Raw genomic sequence first — 15,158 nt, 5'->3', positions numbered from 1 at the left:
AAACGGCTTCTGATTGATTTCAGGAACGCAAGAGCACCTTTACAGCTTCTGAGCGAACTGCCGGGCTGGGTTCTCCAGCCCAGATCTTCCTTCTAGAGAATACTCAGCGTTCTCCAGCTGGTGGAAGAGGGAAAGAGACACCACACCGACAGAGCCCAGACCCTTTGTAGGGTTTGTAACAAGGACACTTCTCTTTAAGAGCACCTCCTCCTCCTGCGTAGACCGCAGGTCAGGTTGCCTGGTTGGAACCACTGAGTCTTTAAAATAAAGTTAGAGGCAATCATGATAATTTAGTTTACTTCTGAATATTTTAAATATTATGAAAACAAGTATAACAGCTTTGTTTTCAAAACTCTTTTGAGGTATCAACCATTAAAAGATTAGGGTTTCTGTAAAAAAAAAAAAAACAACACAGTGGTTTATTGAATACTTACAACGTTTACACCTTCAATATTAATTAAATTCCATTTAGTTTTAGAGGACGGAAGTGCACAAAACAAGTGGCTGTTGGAAACATCTTCAAAGAGGGAACGACCACAGATGAACGGACAGCACTAGATACCGACCCCAACGGAAATGTTAGCGGCCCTGTTTTCTGCTTTGAAATAAAACTTTATAATCCCCAGGAATATTTATATCCAAAGGCCAAGTATTAAAGATACACTTCACAAACGCACTAGTGCCCACTGTCTTTATCTGGAAGGGGTTGGATAGGTTGGCGGGGGGCAACGCTGGTGTCTACACAGCCAAGAGGGAACATTCACGCACACAGAATCTACGAGACGACGGGATCCCTTACCACACGGGAGTGTCCTCTTCATATTAAAATATGGAATGCTTTTCTTCAAATATCCATTTTTTTTTTGGAGGGGGAGACGGGGAGCGGATGCCTCAAAGGGGGTCAAAGAGAGGGGAAGGAAATTGCACATAAATAAACCGGATGATTCCAAATGCAAGGAGTCCTCAGAGCCGAGCGCGGACGGCTTTTCCGGAGTCCTGGGTCTGCATCTGGCGCCTTGGCCCCGGCTCACTCGCGCTCTCTTCCTCCTCCTCCTTCGCCTCCTCCTCCTCACTGCTTGAGCTCCAGGGCCCAGACGTGCTGCGGCCAGCCCGTCCGGCCTTTGGTTTTCTTGTCGTTGCTGCTCACTGTGCTTTTCAAGATTTCGTTCTGGACAGAGGGAAGGCGAGGACAAGAAAAGTGGAAAGAGAAATTCAGAGAGGATACCTGGTTCCACACCGACCCGGCACTTCCTGGGCCGGAGGAGACAGTGAACCAGAGAGGAAAGGATACGATGGGGGAGTCCCAGCCCCTGCAGAGAAGCTACAAAGGTTAGCGCTACCCTAGCCGGCGCGGAGGCCTCCGAGCTGCAGAGCTCAACTACCGGATCCACAAGTTTATAAACAACCGCCGGTTTTCGAGTCGTTTATGGAGGAGCTGGGGGCCTTTTCTCTTACTCCAGATGTAGGGGCGGGCGCTGGAGTCGGCGCTAAGTCTGGTTTCTCTGTTTTCATTAGCAATCCCAGATCCACCTCTAGGAAAAACAGGGCGAAGGAGCCTGTTTCGGCCTGGGCCTCTCGGCCAGAGGCTCTCGGCCTCCGGCTCAGCAGTGCCTCTCCTTCAAGGCCTCTGAAATCTCTGGTTATTCGGGAGGTCACTCGATTATGCAGCCACCAAAGGGCTGCAGGGACCAAAGAAGAAAAATTTGACAAATTTTATTTTCCGGGCCCTTCGTGGACATAGCTCTATCCTGCACCACCGCCCTGTGGGCACTTGGTAGGAATCTTAGAAAACTTTAAGCGGCTCAATTTACTTTCGTGTTATTTTTGAAACAATGACCACAGTAATACCTTTTCCCCCTTAAAATGTACCGGCTCATTCAAATAAAATTAGAAATGCCAATGGAATATATTTATCTGGGAAATTACATTTTAACGTCATAGCCATGGAAAAATTGGAACTGTATTTTGAAGTCAAAAGTACTTATTTTATGTTTACCATTACGTCTTCAGGGCATAGTATGAGAACAACCACAAAACTCAGGACTCAGTCTCACTGGCAGCCTCCTTCTGGGAGTGGGGTAGGGAGTGCTATCAATAGTGAAATAATGGGAATCAAGGGCTTCTTGGAGACTTATTCTGGAAACATCTGAAAGCAAGATCCGATTGGAGGCCGAAAGAAGGGTCTAACAGATACGGGATGAGGCGTCCGTCCAGACCAGTGCGATCGCGATAGATCAAGACCCAGAGTTTTCGAGGTCCGTCCTAAGTGCTAGGGGAGCAGTGATAACCCGGAGGTAAGATCACCAGCGCAAAGCATCCCTAACCTTTTCCTCTTCCTGCTGACACCCTCCCCTCAACTCTCTGCTTATGCCGGAAGCCATCCTCACACTACCTGGTGCAAACAACCTTGGCGCGGGACGCAGCCAAAGAACACGAGTTGCCATTTCTCAGCCCAATTGGAAAGAGGCCGGGAGCACCCGTTCCCTGATCCCCTCAGCCCCACCGCCTGCCGCCCCCTGGTACTGACCAGCTCCTTCTTCCTCTTCTCCTCTTTCACGTCGGTCTTCTTGATCTCTGCCTTGAAGGCCTCCGCCTCGCCATTCTGGTCGTCCTTGGCCAGCAGGTCCATGAGGTAGGCGATGTAGCTGGTGGCCAGGCGCAGGGTCTTGATTTTGGAGAGTTTGGTATCGGCGGGTACGTTGGGGATGCACTCGCGCAGTTCGGCGAAAGCGCTGTTGATGCTCTGAGTCCTGCGCCGCTCCTTGCGGTTGGCGGTGCCGCGGCGCTTCACCGGTCGCGGCCCCCCCAGGCCCGGGGGCCCGGCGCCCGGCGGCACCCCCCCGTAATGGGAGTGGTCCAGGCCGGCGGCGCCGCTGGCATACTCGGGGCTGTAGGACAGGGCCATGCTGTAGTCGGGGGGCGACATCTCGGGGTGGCCGATGAGCCAGCCATGGAAGTAGGGGTTCTCCTCATGGCTGCAGCGGCTGGCGGCGGCGGCGGCAGCTGCGGCGGCGGCGGCGGCAAACGGGTAGCCCTCATGGTGCACCACCGGGTGGTGGGGGAAACCGCCTACCAGACTCATTTCGCCCTCCGCGCCCCTCCACGCGCCCCAGCGTGCGCGCAGCCCCGCCGCGCCCTCGGCCCGGGCCCCTGCCTCGGCGCTCGGCGTCCTCCCCCACCCCCCACCCCCCAGCCCCCGGGAGCCCGGGCCCGCCCGGCAGCCGCAGAGGGGGCTGCTGCAGCCCGGGCCCCGTCCCCCCGCCTGGCCAGCCGGGCCCGCTTCAGCAGCGCTGCGGCCGCCGGCTCCCCATGGGGCGCGGCGAGCTGGTCCTGGCACCGTGCGCCCCTGGCCGCCGCCGCCGCCGCCGGTTCCCGCCTTGCTCCACGGCCCGTGCTTCGGCTCCTGCTTCCCGGGCTGCTGCGCGGAGGCAGAATCCTCTCGTGCTCATACAAAGGCGAGGCTGCTGCGCGGAGTCTCGGGAATCCAAGCCCGGGCCGCGGTCCTGGCACCGAAGCTAACCCGGAATCCAGGGGCGAGTCTGAGCCGCGGCTGGAGGAGCCGGTCCAGCTGTGCCGGGAGGCGGCGGGGTCGACTGCTTACTGCAAAACTACCTCCGTGCGACCCTCCCCTTCCCGCTTTTCCCCTCCCCCTACCAGCCCGATCTGGGTTCTTGGGCGCTTATTGTTTTAATGAAATTTTTGGTTGTTGTTGTTTTGGTCCTTAAATGTGATTTTAGCTGCGAGTAACGTGTCCTCGCTCCTCTCGGGCTCTCTCGGAGGGTTTTCAGAGAGGTCTCAGTGCATCCATTTTCTCAGATCCTCTCCTTTCGGGTTAAGGATCTGGGGCCCTGAATGAGCCTTGGAGCTCGAAGGCCGCGGCTCGGGCTCTCGGAGGGCTCTGCGCAGTGGCTCAGGAAGCTCCGGGGTGACGGCGGTGGTTCTCCTGGGCTGGACGACGTGAGGGGAGCAAGCAGATTTTCCCAGCAAGATCTCCATGTACAGCTACATCTTTAGGGCTGCTCGGGTTAATATATGTCGTCAGAGGCTCCTCACGCCAATCCCGGGGCTGCGGGGGCGGCGCCTGGAGCTCTCGGCAATAAAACTTTTTGATGTTCACGTTGCTAATTGCCGAGGTCCTCTTCCAGGATTGGCTACCTCCTCATAACCATAAGATAATTAAAACTTAGGGCGGGGGGGCAGGGTTAAAAAAACTTTTTTTTTTTTTTTAATCAGCCAGAGGATAATGCAAGTGTTTAACAGATGCTTCACTATTAAAATATTTTTCCCCCCAAGTCTCAAATATTGAAGAATCTCTAACCAGGTACAGTATCACTCTGCTCTCTTTTCTGGTCGAAAAGAAAGAAAGAAAGAAAGAAAACGCAGGTACTGCTTTTCGAAGTGCTTTGTAGGTAGTCGAGGTAAGAAAATAGACGCAGGCAGCCTCTTACAATTTTATGCAGGGGCGCCGGGAGCCTCGTGGCGGGCGGTGGGGTCCGCCACAAAGGCGCGGCTGGGAGCCGGCGCTCTTTGCCCCAGCAAGGATAAGGAGCGGCTGGAGAAGGGTGTTTCTTTGACCAGTTTACAGGCTCGAAACGCCAGTCTCAGTGGCCATTGAGTTACCTACCCACCAAGTTACCCCGGTTAGAGCTGTTTGGGGTGGCTCACGTTATTGCGGCAAACTTTGGAGATGACCGCTGAGTCCTCCGGGCGAACGGTCAAGCCGATTGTAAATGCTGTTATTTCCACATCCTTCAGGGACACCAGCCCCAACGAAGACCTTGGGCGATTTCAAAGTGCGGGCACCTCGATTCCCCGAATCTGTAGTGTGGCTGATATCGGTGTTTCCCTGGTTTAACTAGCCTGCTTGGTAAGTAACTGAATATTTTTTACAGCGTGTTCAGAGCTTATTTTCCAGTTTTTATGAACAAACATATAAATATATCTCTGCATTCCTGCGTCCCTCATAAAAGCGGGCATCTGTGGAAAGCAGGTTTAGTTATCGGAGGGGAACCATTAAACGCCAGTTTAAGAGGCAGGCCAGGAGGACGGCTCGTGGATGTTTAGACTGCCGGCCTTGGTGATCTTGAACACATTATGACGGAAAATGGATCTCCACTTGTAAGTCACCCGGCCGCGGGGCACCCGGGCCGCAGTGCCCCCGTGGCGTGAGCTTCTTGAGAAGGTTCGCGTGCCGCCAGGGCGGGTGGTCAATGGATCTGAAATCACCCCAGGCTTGGCCCCAAGCCGAGAGGGGAGGCGGATGTGTATATGCAGATTCCACCCGAAGGAGTTCGGTGTGGAAAACGGTGTCAACAGGAGCCTGTGGGCTGTAAATTAGAGCAAGGCGAGGGCAGAGTGTGCAGGCGCCAGCGAGACGGGGCGGCCTGGGGCTGGCCACTGGGCAGGCCAGGGTAGCCCAAGGGAGACCAAATACTCTACCTTGGGCATCGCCCTTTGGAGGCGGGCAGAGTCCAGCCGCAGGCCACAAAAGGATGCCCACCCGAAGGACTCCACAAAGACAGTCCTTTCCTTGCTCACCGCCGACAAAGTGGTTGGGGCTGAAAGGCGAGGTCAGTGCGAATGGAGGGCGCCCAACTTCGGTGTTGCCGTTGACTCTGTGCTGGGGCCCTGCCCTCCATTAGCCCTAGAGTCTTGGGCAGCAGGGTTGAGAAATGTATATATTCAGGTTTGCCGCGGCTGGGCGGTAGGAGACAGGGACTTAAAAGCCCAGGATAAGAGTCGGTGCAGGGTCTATTCCTTTTCTAGGTAATGGGTTAACATCCTCGAAAGTCCCCGGCCCAGCGTCTTAAGGCACTGAACCCAGAATAGGGATTAACTGAAACTAGGCTCGTTGGTAAGCGCCAGGGGCTTGCAGTTGAGCTCGGAACAAAATAGTGACCTGCCGCTCTAAATCCCCAACTTGCGTGGGTCTGCAGTTTTGAGCACAAGGAGTGCCTTTTTAAGACCTGGTTCTTCAAGGAAAGAATACAGGTAGTGTGGTTGGGGGTTCTGTTTACATTTTCACCCGGAGGCAAACCCTGAATGTGTAAATACTGGTAGTTCAATTCTCTGACATTTGATACGTTTTTAAAAAGTCTGTTTATAAAAACACATTTAGGTCTTGGGAGCAGGTAGACAAAGTAAGATTGCACTAGGGCTGGGAACATATAAAAATTCAGGGAAATTAGTTGGTTGGCTGCTTTCAGACTCAAAGGGAGTTTTGGGAATTGAAGGGAGGAAGAAGAGTCCAGAGGAGGGCTGAGTTGGGGACTGAGGTGCTCTGTCCATCAGAGACCAGCGGTGAGTGGCCTCAATTTTGAAAGCTTCAGAACTTGCCACATTTAGCTTTTCTTATACTTTTAATTGAAACAAACAAACAAAAAAGCAAAAATGAATGAATTGCCTTGTGGCCCCAGATAGCATTGCAAGTGGTAAAGGAAATGGGCAACATGGTACAGAAAAACGAAATCATAAAAGATGGTAATCTGAACATCAGTTCTCACTGACATTGTCATTATCAGTTAACTGCTGTGGTCCAAGGGCCTAAGACTTGATGTAGCTCAGAAACCCAAATCCAGAGGCCACTGCCTTAGAAAGGTGGCTGGACAAGAGGGGACAATTGGGTGAACCCTAGTGGTGTCCCCAACTGTAGTAACTGACTCAGGGAGGCCAGGCTGGACCGGAATGGTTGAGCTCTACCCTAAATGCACAAACACATCCGCTTTTCTCTTGCAGTGTCCTTTGGCCTGTTGTCTTCCAGGTTTTCTAGGATACTGGGTTAGCCTGCTCCTTTGGGAAGCTATGAAGCAAGGATACCATCTCAAGTTTGCCCCCAGTTTAGGTGTCCTGGGCATCCTGGTGGTAGTGATGGAGGTGCTGATAGTGGTGGCGATGAAGGAGAGGGTGGTGTTGCTGATGAGAGGGAAAGTGGGAGAAGAAAGGGAGAAAGGCACAGTCCCTGACTGCGATGTCAGCAGGGGAACCCCACTCCTGGGCTGCACTAGTGAGGCTGTTGATGCACATGTTCTAAGTATTCAAAGGCCCAGGGAACTGGCTTGCTGGTGGCTCCTCTGGCTGCCTGTGGAGGAATCCTAGCTAGGGGTGCTTCTTTGCCTATCCTCAGAGGCTGAGGGCTGAGCCGAAACCGGCCTTACTCGGGTCCAGAAACTGCTTCACAAAGAGGCAGCCCAGGTTTGGGCGAGTGTTTGGGATTTTGTGCCTTTGTTGTATCTGATGGTGCACCTACTGTACTGCACATGTCATCTGCCTTCAGCCAAATAGACAGAATCAGGTTCCAACATTTATTTTGCTCCTCATGTCTCTTGTCTCTTTGCCGTCACTGGTACTGGTTTCCCTGGAAAAAGACTGAAAGAGCACCAGAGAGGCTGAACATGCTCATGCAAACATTTTGGTCTTGTGAGATATTATTATACTTTAAAAAATCAATCTGGTTTAAACTAATTTAAAAAAATCTTTAGTTAGGTTTTAGGGAAAATACAGATTGTCTCAGGGTGTTTATTATTTCAAAGGCAAGGGCAGTTTGTATCCTCTGTTTTGCTCAGAAGAACCCAAAATAAACTAGACCCAAAAAGAATCAGGCCAGAGGGTCATAAATGTGCATTTTATGTTAATGGGAATTATGGCTCAGTTCTCATCATCGTCTTCCAAATCTCGTTTTACCTTGTTGTTCTAATCAACATAGTAGAAGTGACTCTGACCGTTCCCTTAAGAATCTTTAATGCTCTTACATGATATGAGCCTCAGAACATGCTAAGAACCCTCTGAAAGAACATTAAGCCTGGAAGGTGACAGAAGGAGCAATGTATTCTTGAAGATGTCACCTCAGCCCACCTGCTCCAAGGACAGTACTTCTTGCGACACTCTGATGGCTCTGCATTCTCTTCTGTACCAGGGTAGGGCGGAGTCATTTTACATGTTATCCACTTAGTCCCAGGATGTTTAGGATACCCAGAACAATGCATATTGTCTGAGTGGTGGCAAGGGTCTCCCTCTAACTGGGGTTGTGTAGTCCTTATTTGCGTAGTTCTTGTTGTGTAGTCTTTTCTTTTTGGCTTTTGAGAAATAGTTGTCTACAGACATAGCAAGTGAAAGTGGCTCCAGAAGTGTGGTGCTGCTCAAAGTACACATCTGCAAAGCAGAACCAAATTCTGTTGGATTTGAGTGTCTATTTCAAAAAAGGAAGAATAAGAAAAGCTGCCCTTGTGTCTTGTGAGGTTTTTTTTCTTCTTCTTTTAAGCAAGTTTTTGGATTTGGGGTAGGGGTGGTATATTTAGGGAGTGGATCCTCTTCCTTTCTCTTCCCTACATGGAGAGATGGAGCAGGGAGGGGCTAGTTCAGCTGAATGATGACTGTGGAGGGGCTGATTGCTTATGAATTCTTTAGTCCAGCTCTAATTAGAAAACAGTGAAGTGGAGAAAATCAGGGCTTGCTTGGTGCCTGCACATTCCTTCCTCCTCTTTCTCTTCTCCCTCTTTCCCTTCTTTCCTTCCTCCACCCTCCTCCCTCCCTCCCTCTCTTCTTCTCTCCGTTTCTTCCTTGTAATTTGCCTTTTAGCAGCACTTGAGATTACAAGGTTTTTTTTTCTTTCTTTTCTTGTCTTGTTTCCTATTACTGAATCTGCAACTGGCATGGAAGAATGAGATACTGATTCATGCTGAAGTCTTTTAAGAAAAATCTTAATATCCACAGTCAGTAGAATTTTCCTTTCTTTCTAAATAATCAATGACTAGATCCCCGTATTAACTGGTAGATATATTGCTGCACTGGAGAGTTTTCATTGATAAGGAAGAACTAAATATTTTTCCAGGTGTCTAAGTGTGTCTGTAAATCTAAAATACTCATTCAGACTAAAGGGACCATAAGATAACCCCATGAAGGCCTCAAAGAAGCAGCATGATGTAGATACATGGGAGATATTATTAATGTTATTATACTAGTCCTAAGAGGTACAGTAAATCTGATCTTTGTTAATGTTTGCTAGTTTGTAGTAAAATGTAGAGTTTAGAGCAAAACCGGTGTGAAAACATACATCCCATAGGATTTATGTTAAATACTCATTCGAATTATTACTTCAAGCAAATTACATCCACACTAGCGGTATTTTCTTTCAAGCCGGGAGGAAATCACTCAACATTCAGATGAGGAAGTGTGATTTTGCATATGTGTTCTATGGAAATAGTAAGTAATGGACTTCACCTAGTCTGCAATGCATTATGGGGTTCAGAATAAAATATGAGGGCAATTGGCAATTTAAAATGGGGCTTTGGAGAGAAAACATTTATTTGACTAAAAAATTTGCTTCTGACTTGAGGCCCAGGAACATTCCCAGTTTTAACTGTAGTGTTGCATTCCTGGGAAGTTCTGTTCCACAGCTTCCTTTGCAAATTCACATAGATGGATTTCTTTAGCTCTGACAGTTTCCTCTAAACCTTTCCTACATTCTTCCAGGGCCTTTGCTTATAGATAGGGGAGTTACACAAGGATGGCTAGGTTTCAGGTTAACAAAAAGAAACACTTTTATTGTCAATATTAATGGCAAACCTCGATTTTTACAAGGCTTGGGTTTAGCAGTGTGAGCAGATCAAAAGCAGCTTGGTTTGATTTCTCAATATTCTCTGGAGCTTAGACAATTAACTGCAATTTCGCTCCTAACGAAACGACACAAAAAAGTTAGTTACACAAATGTTATAGGTAATCTTTTGGCATAGATTTTTACCTGAGTACAACATATCAAAATCTAAAAAATTTATCTACTGAACTCGAGTTGAGTTTTGCAGGAAAAATCCTTAAGTAAATGTTGTGTGAACTATGTCCTTGGTTGCAATGCCATGAGCCTGTTTCAGTGTGTGCATTCCAGGCTTGCCTTTCTAGCTGGGTAAGGATCCGGCAGACTGAGGTCTCTTTGGTAATTTGGGTACACCAAGTCTCCAGTTAATGATAGATAATCAGCCTTTGGGTCATTCGGTCATTCTCTTATTACAAACCCCTCCTGCTCTCTCTGATCTCCTTTCAAACTAAATTTCACACAAACAAATAAAGCAAGACAGGGACAAGTTCTTAACAAAAAGAGGGAAATATTAGAAACGCCTGATACAGAACTCTAAACAAGGAAAGGCAAGCTAAAAGAGGATAGGAAAGAACATCTTATCAAAACGAACATGTTGTGTACAAAACATTAAAAGAAAAGGCTCTGGTTTTTGTTAAAGTGACAGAAAATTAAAATAAAAATAATTACAGGCAGCAAAGTTATAAACAGGGAAGGCAGGATGCTAGCTGGAAATGCAGAGCACTAGGGGGCTAATTTGTTGTTACAGATTATATATCTGCACCCTGATTGGAGAGGTGCTACTTTGTTCCATTTTCCAGAAGAGAATGGTTTTTCTTTTTAATACTTGTGTGAATGCCTACTTAAGTTAACACAGGCCACAACTTTGAGGAATGAGAAATGGAATTGCATTCTGCTTGCAAAGCATCCAACTTCAAACGAAGAAATTGGTTGTGTACAAAAAAGCAGAATTTCATTCAGAATACGTTTGGAGACTTCACTAAATTTGTGTGACTGATGCTTTTTTGTTTTGCTGACAGAAGGCGCAGATCATTCATGGGGAATATAACTGAAACCAGTCCTCCCCACCCCCTGGGGATCTTCACTTTCCCAGTCTACATCTGCCTGTGACTCCAGAAAGACAAACTGCAGATTTGCCAAGGTACATCTCAGATCAGATCCCTCTGGGAAAAGCGCGGGAATGCTTGGCTCTAGTAGTTAGGAGCTCTGGTGAGAGCGCCCCTAGTGCCATTTTCCCAACCCTGCCCTTTGGTCTAAATTCAGGGCTCTAGACAGTCACAGTCTACCTGCTGGGTGTCCACTCTCAAGCCATAGGTTTTCAATCCTAAAAGGGATTAGGACCTTGGCTCAAAATGTGGTTAATGCAGTCTTCAAATTAGGAGGACAGCTGGGAGATGGCAGCAGAGGATGAAAGTGTGACTCCTACTTTGTCCCCAACTGTGGGTCTGGCACCCCTTGACTTGCCAGGATGCTGGCAAACAACCCATCTCTCTTGGAGAATCCACACTTCGTTTCTTCTAGGTCCAACCTAAATGCTGCCTCCTCCAGGGAGCCTTTCCAGATATTGCTTCTCCTCTCTCCCCCAACTCCCTCCCCCAAATGAAGTTTTCTCTTCTGAATTCCTTCCTGGTGCTGTCACTTATATTCTTTTGGGTAGATCTCTGGGCATGCATATGCCACCTCCTGTGATTGTGGGTTTCTTGACAACCTAATCAATGCATTGAACAAAGGAGATGTTTAGACAGCCCATATAAAATGAATGACTAAGAGAAATCGGGTGAATACCGTCTACCCCAATTGCAATCAGATTAGTTTCCTTTATTTTGAAAACGATTAGAACTAGTGGAGGAGTTAGATGTCACCCACTAGGGAACAGATCTTCATCTCCAAGCTGTCCTCTGGCTCGATCCGGCCTGCACTGGGTCTGCATCAACTTGCGCTGGCTCAGAGGGAGGCTCAGCCCCAGCCTGGCCTCTCTGGTGCCCACTCCTAACATACTGAGCTCCGAGTCGGAGCGGGGCAGGGCCGACTCTAGGCACTCCACGATTGGCTGAATGATCTCGGGCAAGGACCTCGGTGTCTCTAAGTCTTAGTTTCCCCGTCTGAACAATGGGGATGATGACAAGTACCGGGGCTGGGCAGGCTAGAGTAAGTTGGAAAATCAAAGCGCCAGCCAGAGCGGGTTGCTCTCAGTATTCCTGTATTTTCTCCTCCTGCCTCTTTGGTTTCTTCCGTTCCCTTCTAGCTGCCTGAAGACCCAGCACGACAGTGATGCCTGCCAGCCTGCGTCGCCCAACAGAGCAGCTGCTCTCCCTACTCGCACCCCCCGCCTCGGTGCCCTAGAGCTGAGCGCAGCCGCAGCTCCACGGGGATCGCCAGGGCCTCAGCCCTCTCGGCCGGTGGTGCGGGAGTGTTGCGGGTCAGGGACCAGAGGGCTACCAGAGCAGCCACCCCCGATTTAGGTCGCCAACTTTCCAGCCACTGCGACGGCCACTGGGGCGCCCCTTCCATCCTGGTTAAATTCTCATTGTGATCCCCAGCCCCCGCCTCGGTTCTCGACATCCAGGGGGCCGGTTCTCCGCGGTTCAGGCTGGGAGAGGTCACCGCTCCGGGCAGGGCGGACCCCCAGCTCCATCTCGGAGGACCTTTCGACCGAGGAGAGCAGGAAGGGGTTAACCATGAGCCTCCCACCCTCATCTCCCAGCCCCTGGTGCCGGGCGAAGGCCGCCGCTTCCCTCCCGAGGTCTCATTAGGGTAACCCTCACCGCTATTTTCAACATTTCCTCAATCAAGTGCCTTTAAATAGAGCTGCACAAACAGATTGGCGGCAAAAGCGTAGATCTTGTCACGATTGAGACCAATCCAATATTTCAGCTTTGTTTGCTTTGCAATTACGGGTTGGCTTGTGGCTACGGTGCCACTGGGGCAAATCTGCAACCGCTCGCTTTCTCCTCTGCACTCGGGGCTGGTGGAGGAAGCGACCCGCGGAGTCACTGCAGGGAGGAGAGGGGGACGCGCGCGGGGGGAAGCGGCGGAGGGTGGAGGAGCCTCGCTTGTACCCCAGGGCCGCGGGCACGCAGAGCTGTGTTGAAGGACACATTTTTCAGTTCCTGACAGTCACTGAGCTATACGCAATAATAAAGCGCGTGATTTGCGTGTGGAAACCAGTGTCGTGTCCTCACCAGCTTCCTTTTCTGCCCACCTTCTCTCTCTCTTCTACCTCCGTTTCGCTTTTCTTCAGTGTATGTTAGTGGTTTGGTGGATTTCTCTTCTCCTTCGCTGTTCAACTGCTAGCATGATTTGTTACATTTTCCACAGCTGTTTATTCTTGTTTGACTTTTTGTACAAAGTCACTTCAAATCTGCTGCAGAAAGAATAAAGCTCCTAACCCTTTGGATGGGCTCCTGCAGGCGTATGGCTGTCCCTGGCCCACTTTTAATTCTTTGGAGATGGCTCTTCTGTGTAAATTAGCTGCTGGATGCGTTCGGTCACTTCGTAGGCCAGCCTAGTTTGTATCAGAACAGTAGTGAACTCAAATCAGGTCGTAAGCCTTATATTTCACAGACAATTAAATCTTGGCTGCTGTTGAACAAAACTGTAATATTTACTCTGCTCTATACCAAGGAGCACTTTTAAAGTAAAAAAGAAAAAAAAAACCAAATACTACATTTCAAAAAGAAAATATGACAATGAATCTCTTTTTATGGATTCTGTCTGCATAAGTTGAAACAATATGATTTAAATCCCCGACACCCCATCCCCTTTTTCAGACACAGCTGAAGTGAGACAGATACTGTCTTCTAACACATCATCTCCCGCTCTCGGGAAAGGCACCTGCATGTGCTACATTCGATTTAGTTTGTAAGGTTTCAGGCCCCTCCCCGACCCGTGTAATATGTAACAAGGATTATCAAATAATAAGGTCTTGGATGTGAAGTATGCTTTACACAAGAATTCAAGAAAGATAGGCAGGACTTGGGTAATTATGTTACAACTTTGTATTACTTTCCAAATGAATACCCATTTTCTTCTCATGTCAGCTTCTAGAGATGGGACGCTGAGGCAGAGAAATATTTTTATGAGACTCTGGAGTACATATTAAAATGTGCTTCCTTATTATTTAAGAATGTGTAAGGTATGGAACTACATTTGTTTGCTGGTGGTCATAAAATAAATTCATAGCCGTTGTGGCCAATAAGCAATCTCCTTCAAGCTTTAAAAATTTTTGGTTTATAATCCCACCTGGATTATATTTTCACTATTCTGTATCACCCTCCTATTGCAGTTTTTTGGTTCTAAATCTTATGTAAAGCAAACCTCAGAAATGATCGCTTCCATAAAATTGTGCCATGGCAAAGCCATGGAATAATATTTTGAGTCCATATAGCCATGCATGCTCACGTATATAGCTCTTATACAGTTTTCTAGCTAACCGACTGCTTTAGTATTTCAAGAAATAGGAAGAAGTAGCTCCCTATTTGAACGAAAGGGTACCATTTCATAAGAATTCTATTTTCACTGAAAAAATTGGTCTGGTACATTATTCAGTGCAAAAAATTATAATATTACTTTCACATGTGTTAATCTGTTTAGTATTAAAACTGCTAGGGTGTCTTAACCATTAACATGTTTTGCCACACCACTTTTAAATGGGTGATCTGAGATAATTACAAAGATTTTGATGTTAATCCCACGTTAAATGAACAACTATGAAAATAATCTTAAAGCATTATTACTCCCATATAAATGCCAGCAAACCCAATTGTAGAGAGAACATGATTACTTTTTATCTGACATTATCCTATAAGGATATGGCTACATTTATTTCTTTTAAAATTGGAGCAGTTTTCAATTACTTTTTAACAGAATTGCTTTCAACACAGCATTTTGCAGTGCCCATAAACCACAGCAACTTTGTACTGACTGATACATATTTTTCTACATTATTATTCATTAGCCTCTTTGCAAACTCACTAAAATAGAATAGTATTAAAATATGAACATATAGAGAACAATTATTAGTTTCTACATTTTTATTTAGGTAAACCAATGTTATTAAAATTAAAAACATGTGCCTGGCATGTAAGTGCTTCTTTAGGAATTCTTTTTTGGATGCATAGTTATTATTTTTTAAACCAACTCAGATTTTCAAACACTGATTTTCTTCTCTGAACAGTCATTGCATTGTTTTAAACAGTAGCTCCTGGAATAATGCCGCCTTTAGTATTTTAGACTTTCAAACAACAATTGGAATTGGATAAATGGTTTCAGCTGGGAACACTTTCCTAATACCTTTGTAGGTAATGAGATTCTCTATTTGTGCTGGGTGACAAACGAACAGTGCCCTGGACAGACTGTCTACCCTCTGCAGAATCTACCAAAAAGTAGAGTTTTCCCATGAGACTGCTTGTGGTCCATCTAAAAAGGGGGAAAAAAAATCAGAGAAAATGAGCAAGGACTTTTCTAACTACAGTTATGAAATGATGGCTTAAAGGGGTATTTAGAAAATAAGAGTGGAATAATACATAAACAAAATCTGAAAAAGAAAGTTTGCTTAGACAGGAGCTGACGC

At 47.7% G+C, this 15,158-nt stretch overlaps 1 protein-coding gene and 1 long non-coding RNA gene across 3 annotated transcripts in view; one reads left to right on the top strand and one right to left on the bottom strand.

Moving 5' to 3' along the window:
- Positions 1-394: 394 nt before the first annotated feature.
- LOC105466660 (heart and neural crest derivatives expressed 2) lies at positions 395-4,039 on the bottom strand. Its single transcript, XM_011715739.3, has 2 exons — positions 2,528-4,039; positions 395-1,168 (listed from the first exon to the last, which is right to left on the bottom strand). Exons 1-2 carry the CDS (start codon positions 3,080-3,082, stop codon positions 1,070-1,072), a joined length of 654 nt encoding a protein of 217 aa, XP_011714041.2. The 5' UTR covers positions 3,083-4,039; the 3' UTR covers positions 395-1,069.
- Positions 4,040-4,213: 174 nt separating this feature from the next.
- Positions 4,214-15,158, top strand: part of LOC105466758 (uncharacterized) — a 58,034-nt gene continuing 47,089 nt past the window's right edge. Inside the window, exons 1-3 of one of the 2 annotated variants that reach the window (XR_003014652.2) lie at positions 4,214-4,321; positions 4,756-4,867; positions 10,606-10,727. This is a non-coding gene — a long non-coding RNA (uncharacterized lncRNA). The remainder of the gene's footprint in view (positions 4,322-4,755; positions 4,868-10,605; positions 10,728-15,158) is intronic. The other variant, XR_003014653.2, reaches the window with a different exon arrangement.

This window comes from Macaca nemestrina, chromosome 3 (genome assembly GCF_043159975.1).
Source record: "Macaca nemestrina isolate mMacNem1 chromosome 3, mMacNem.hap1, whole genome shotgun sequence".
NCBI classification, from domain to species: domain Eukaryota; kingdom Metazoa; phylum Chordata; class Mammalia; order Primates; family Cercopithecidae; genus Macaca; species Macaca nemestrina.
This window is presented reverse-complemented; position numbering and strand designations above follow the sequence as displayed.

Excerpts from the sequence above, each read along its gene's own strand:
- LOC105466660 (XM_011715739.3), bottom strand. The coding sequence starts at position 3,082 with ATGAGTCTGGTAGGCGGTTTCCCCCACCACCCGGTGGTGCACCATGAG. Across the intron at positions 1,169-2,527 it reads AGAAGAGGAAGAAGGAGCTG|AACGAAATCTTGAAAAGCAC; the intron begins GTCAGTACCAGG and ends CCCTCTGTCCAG.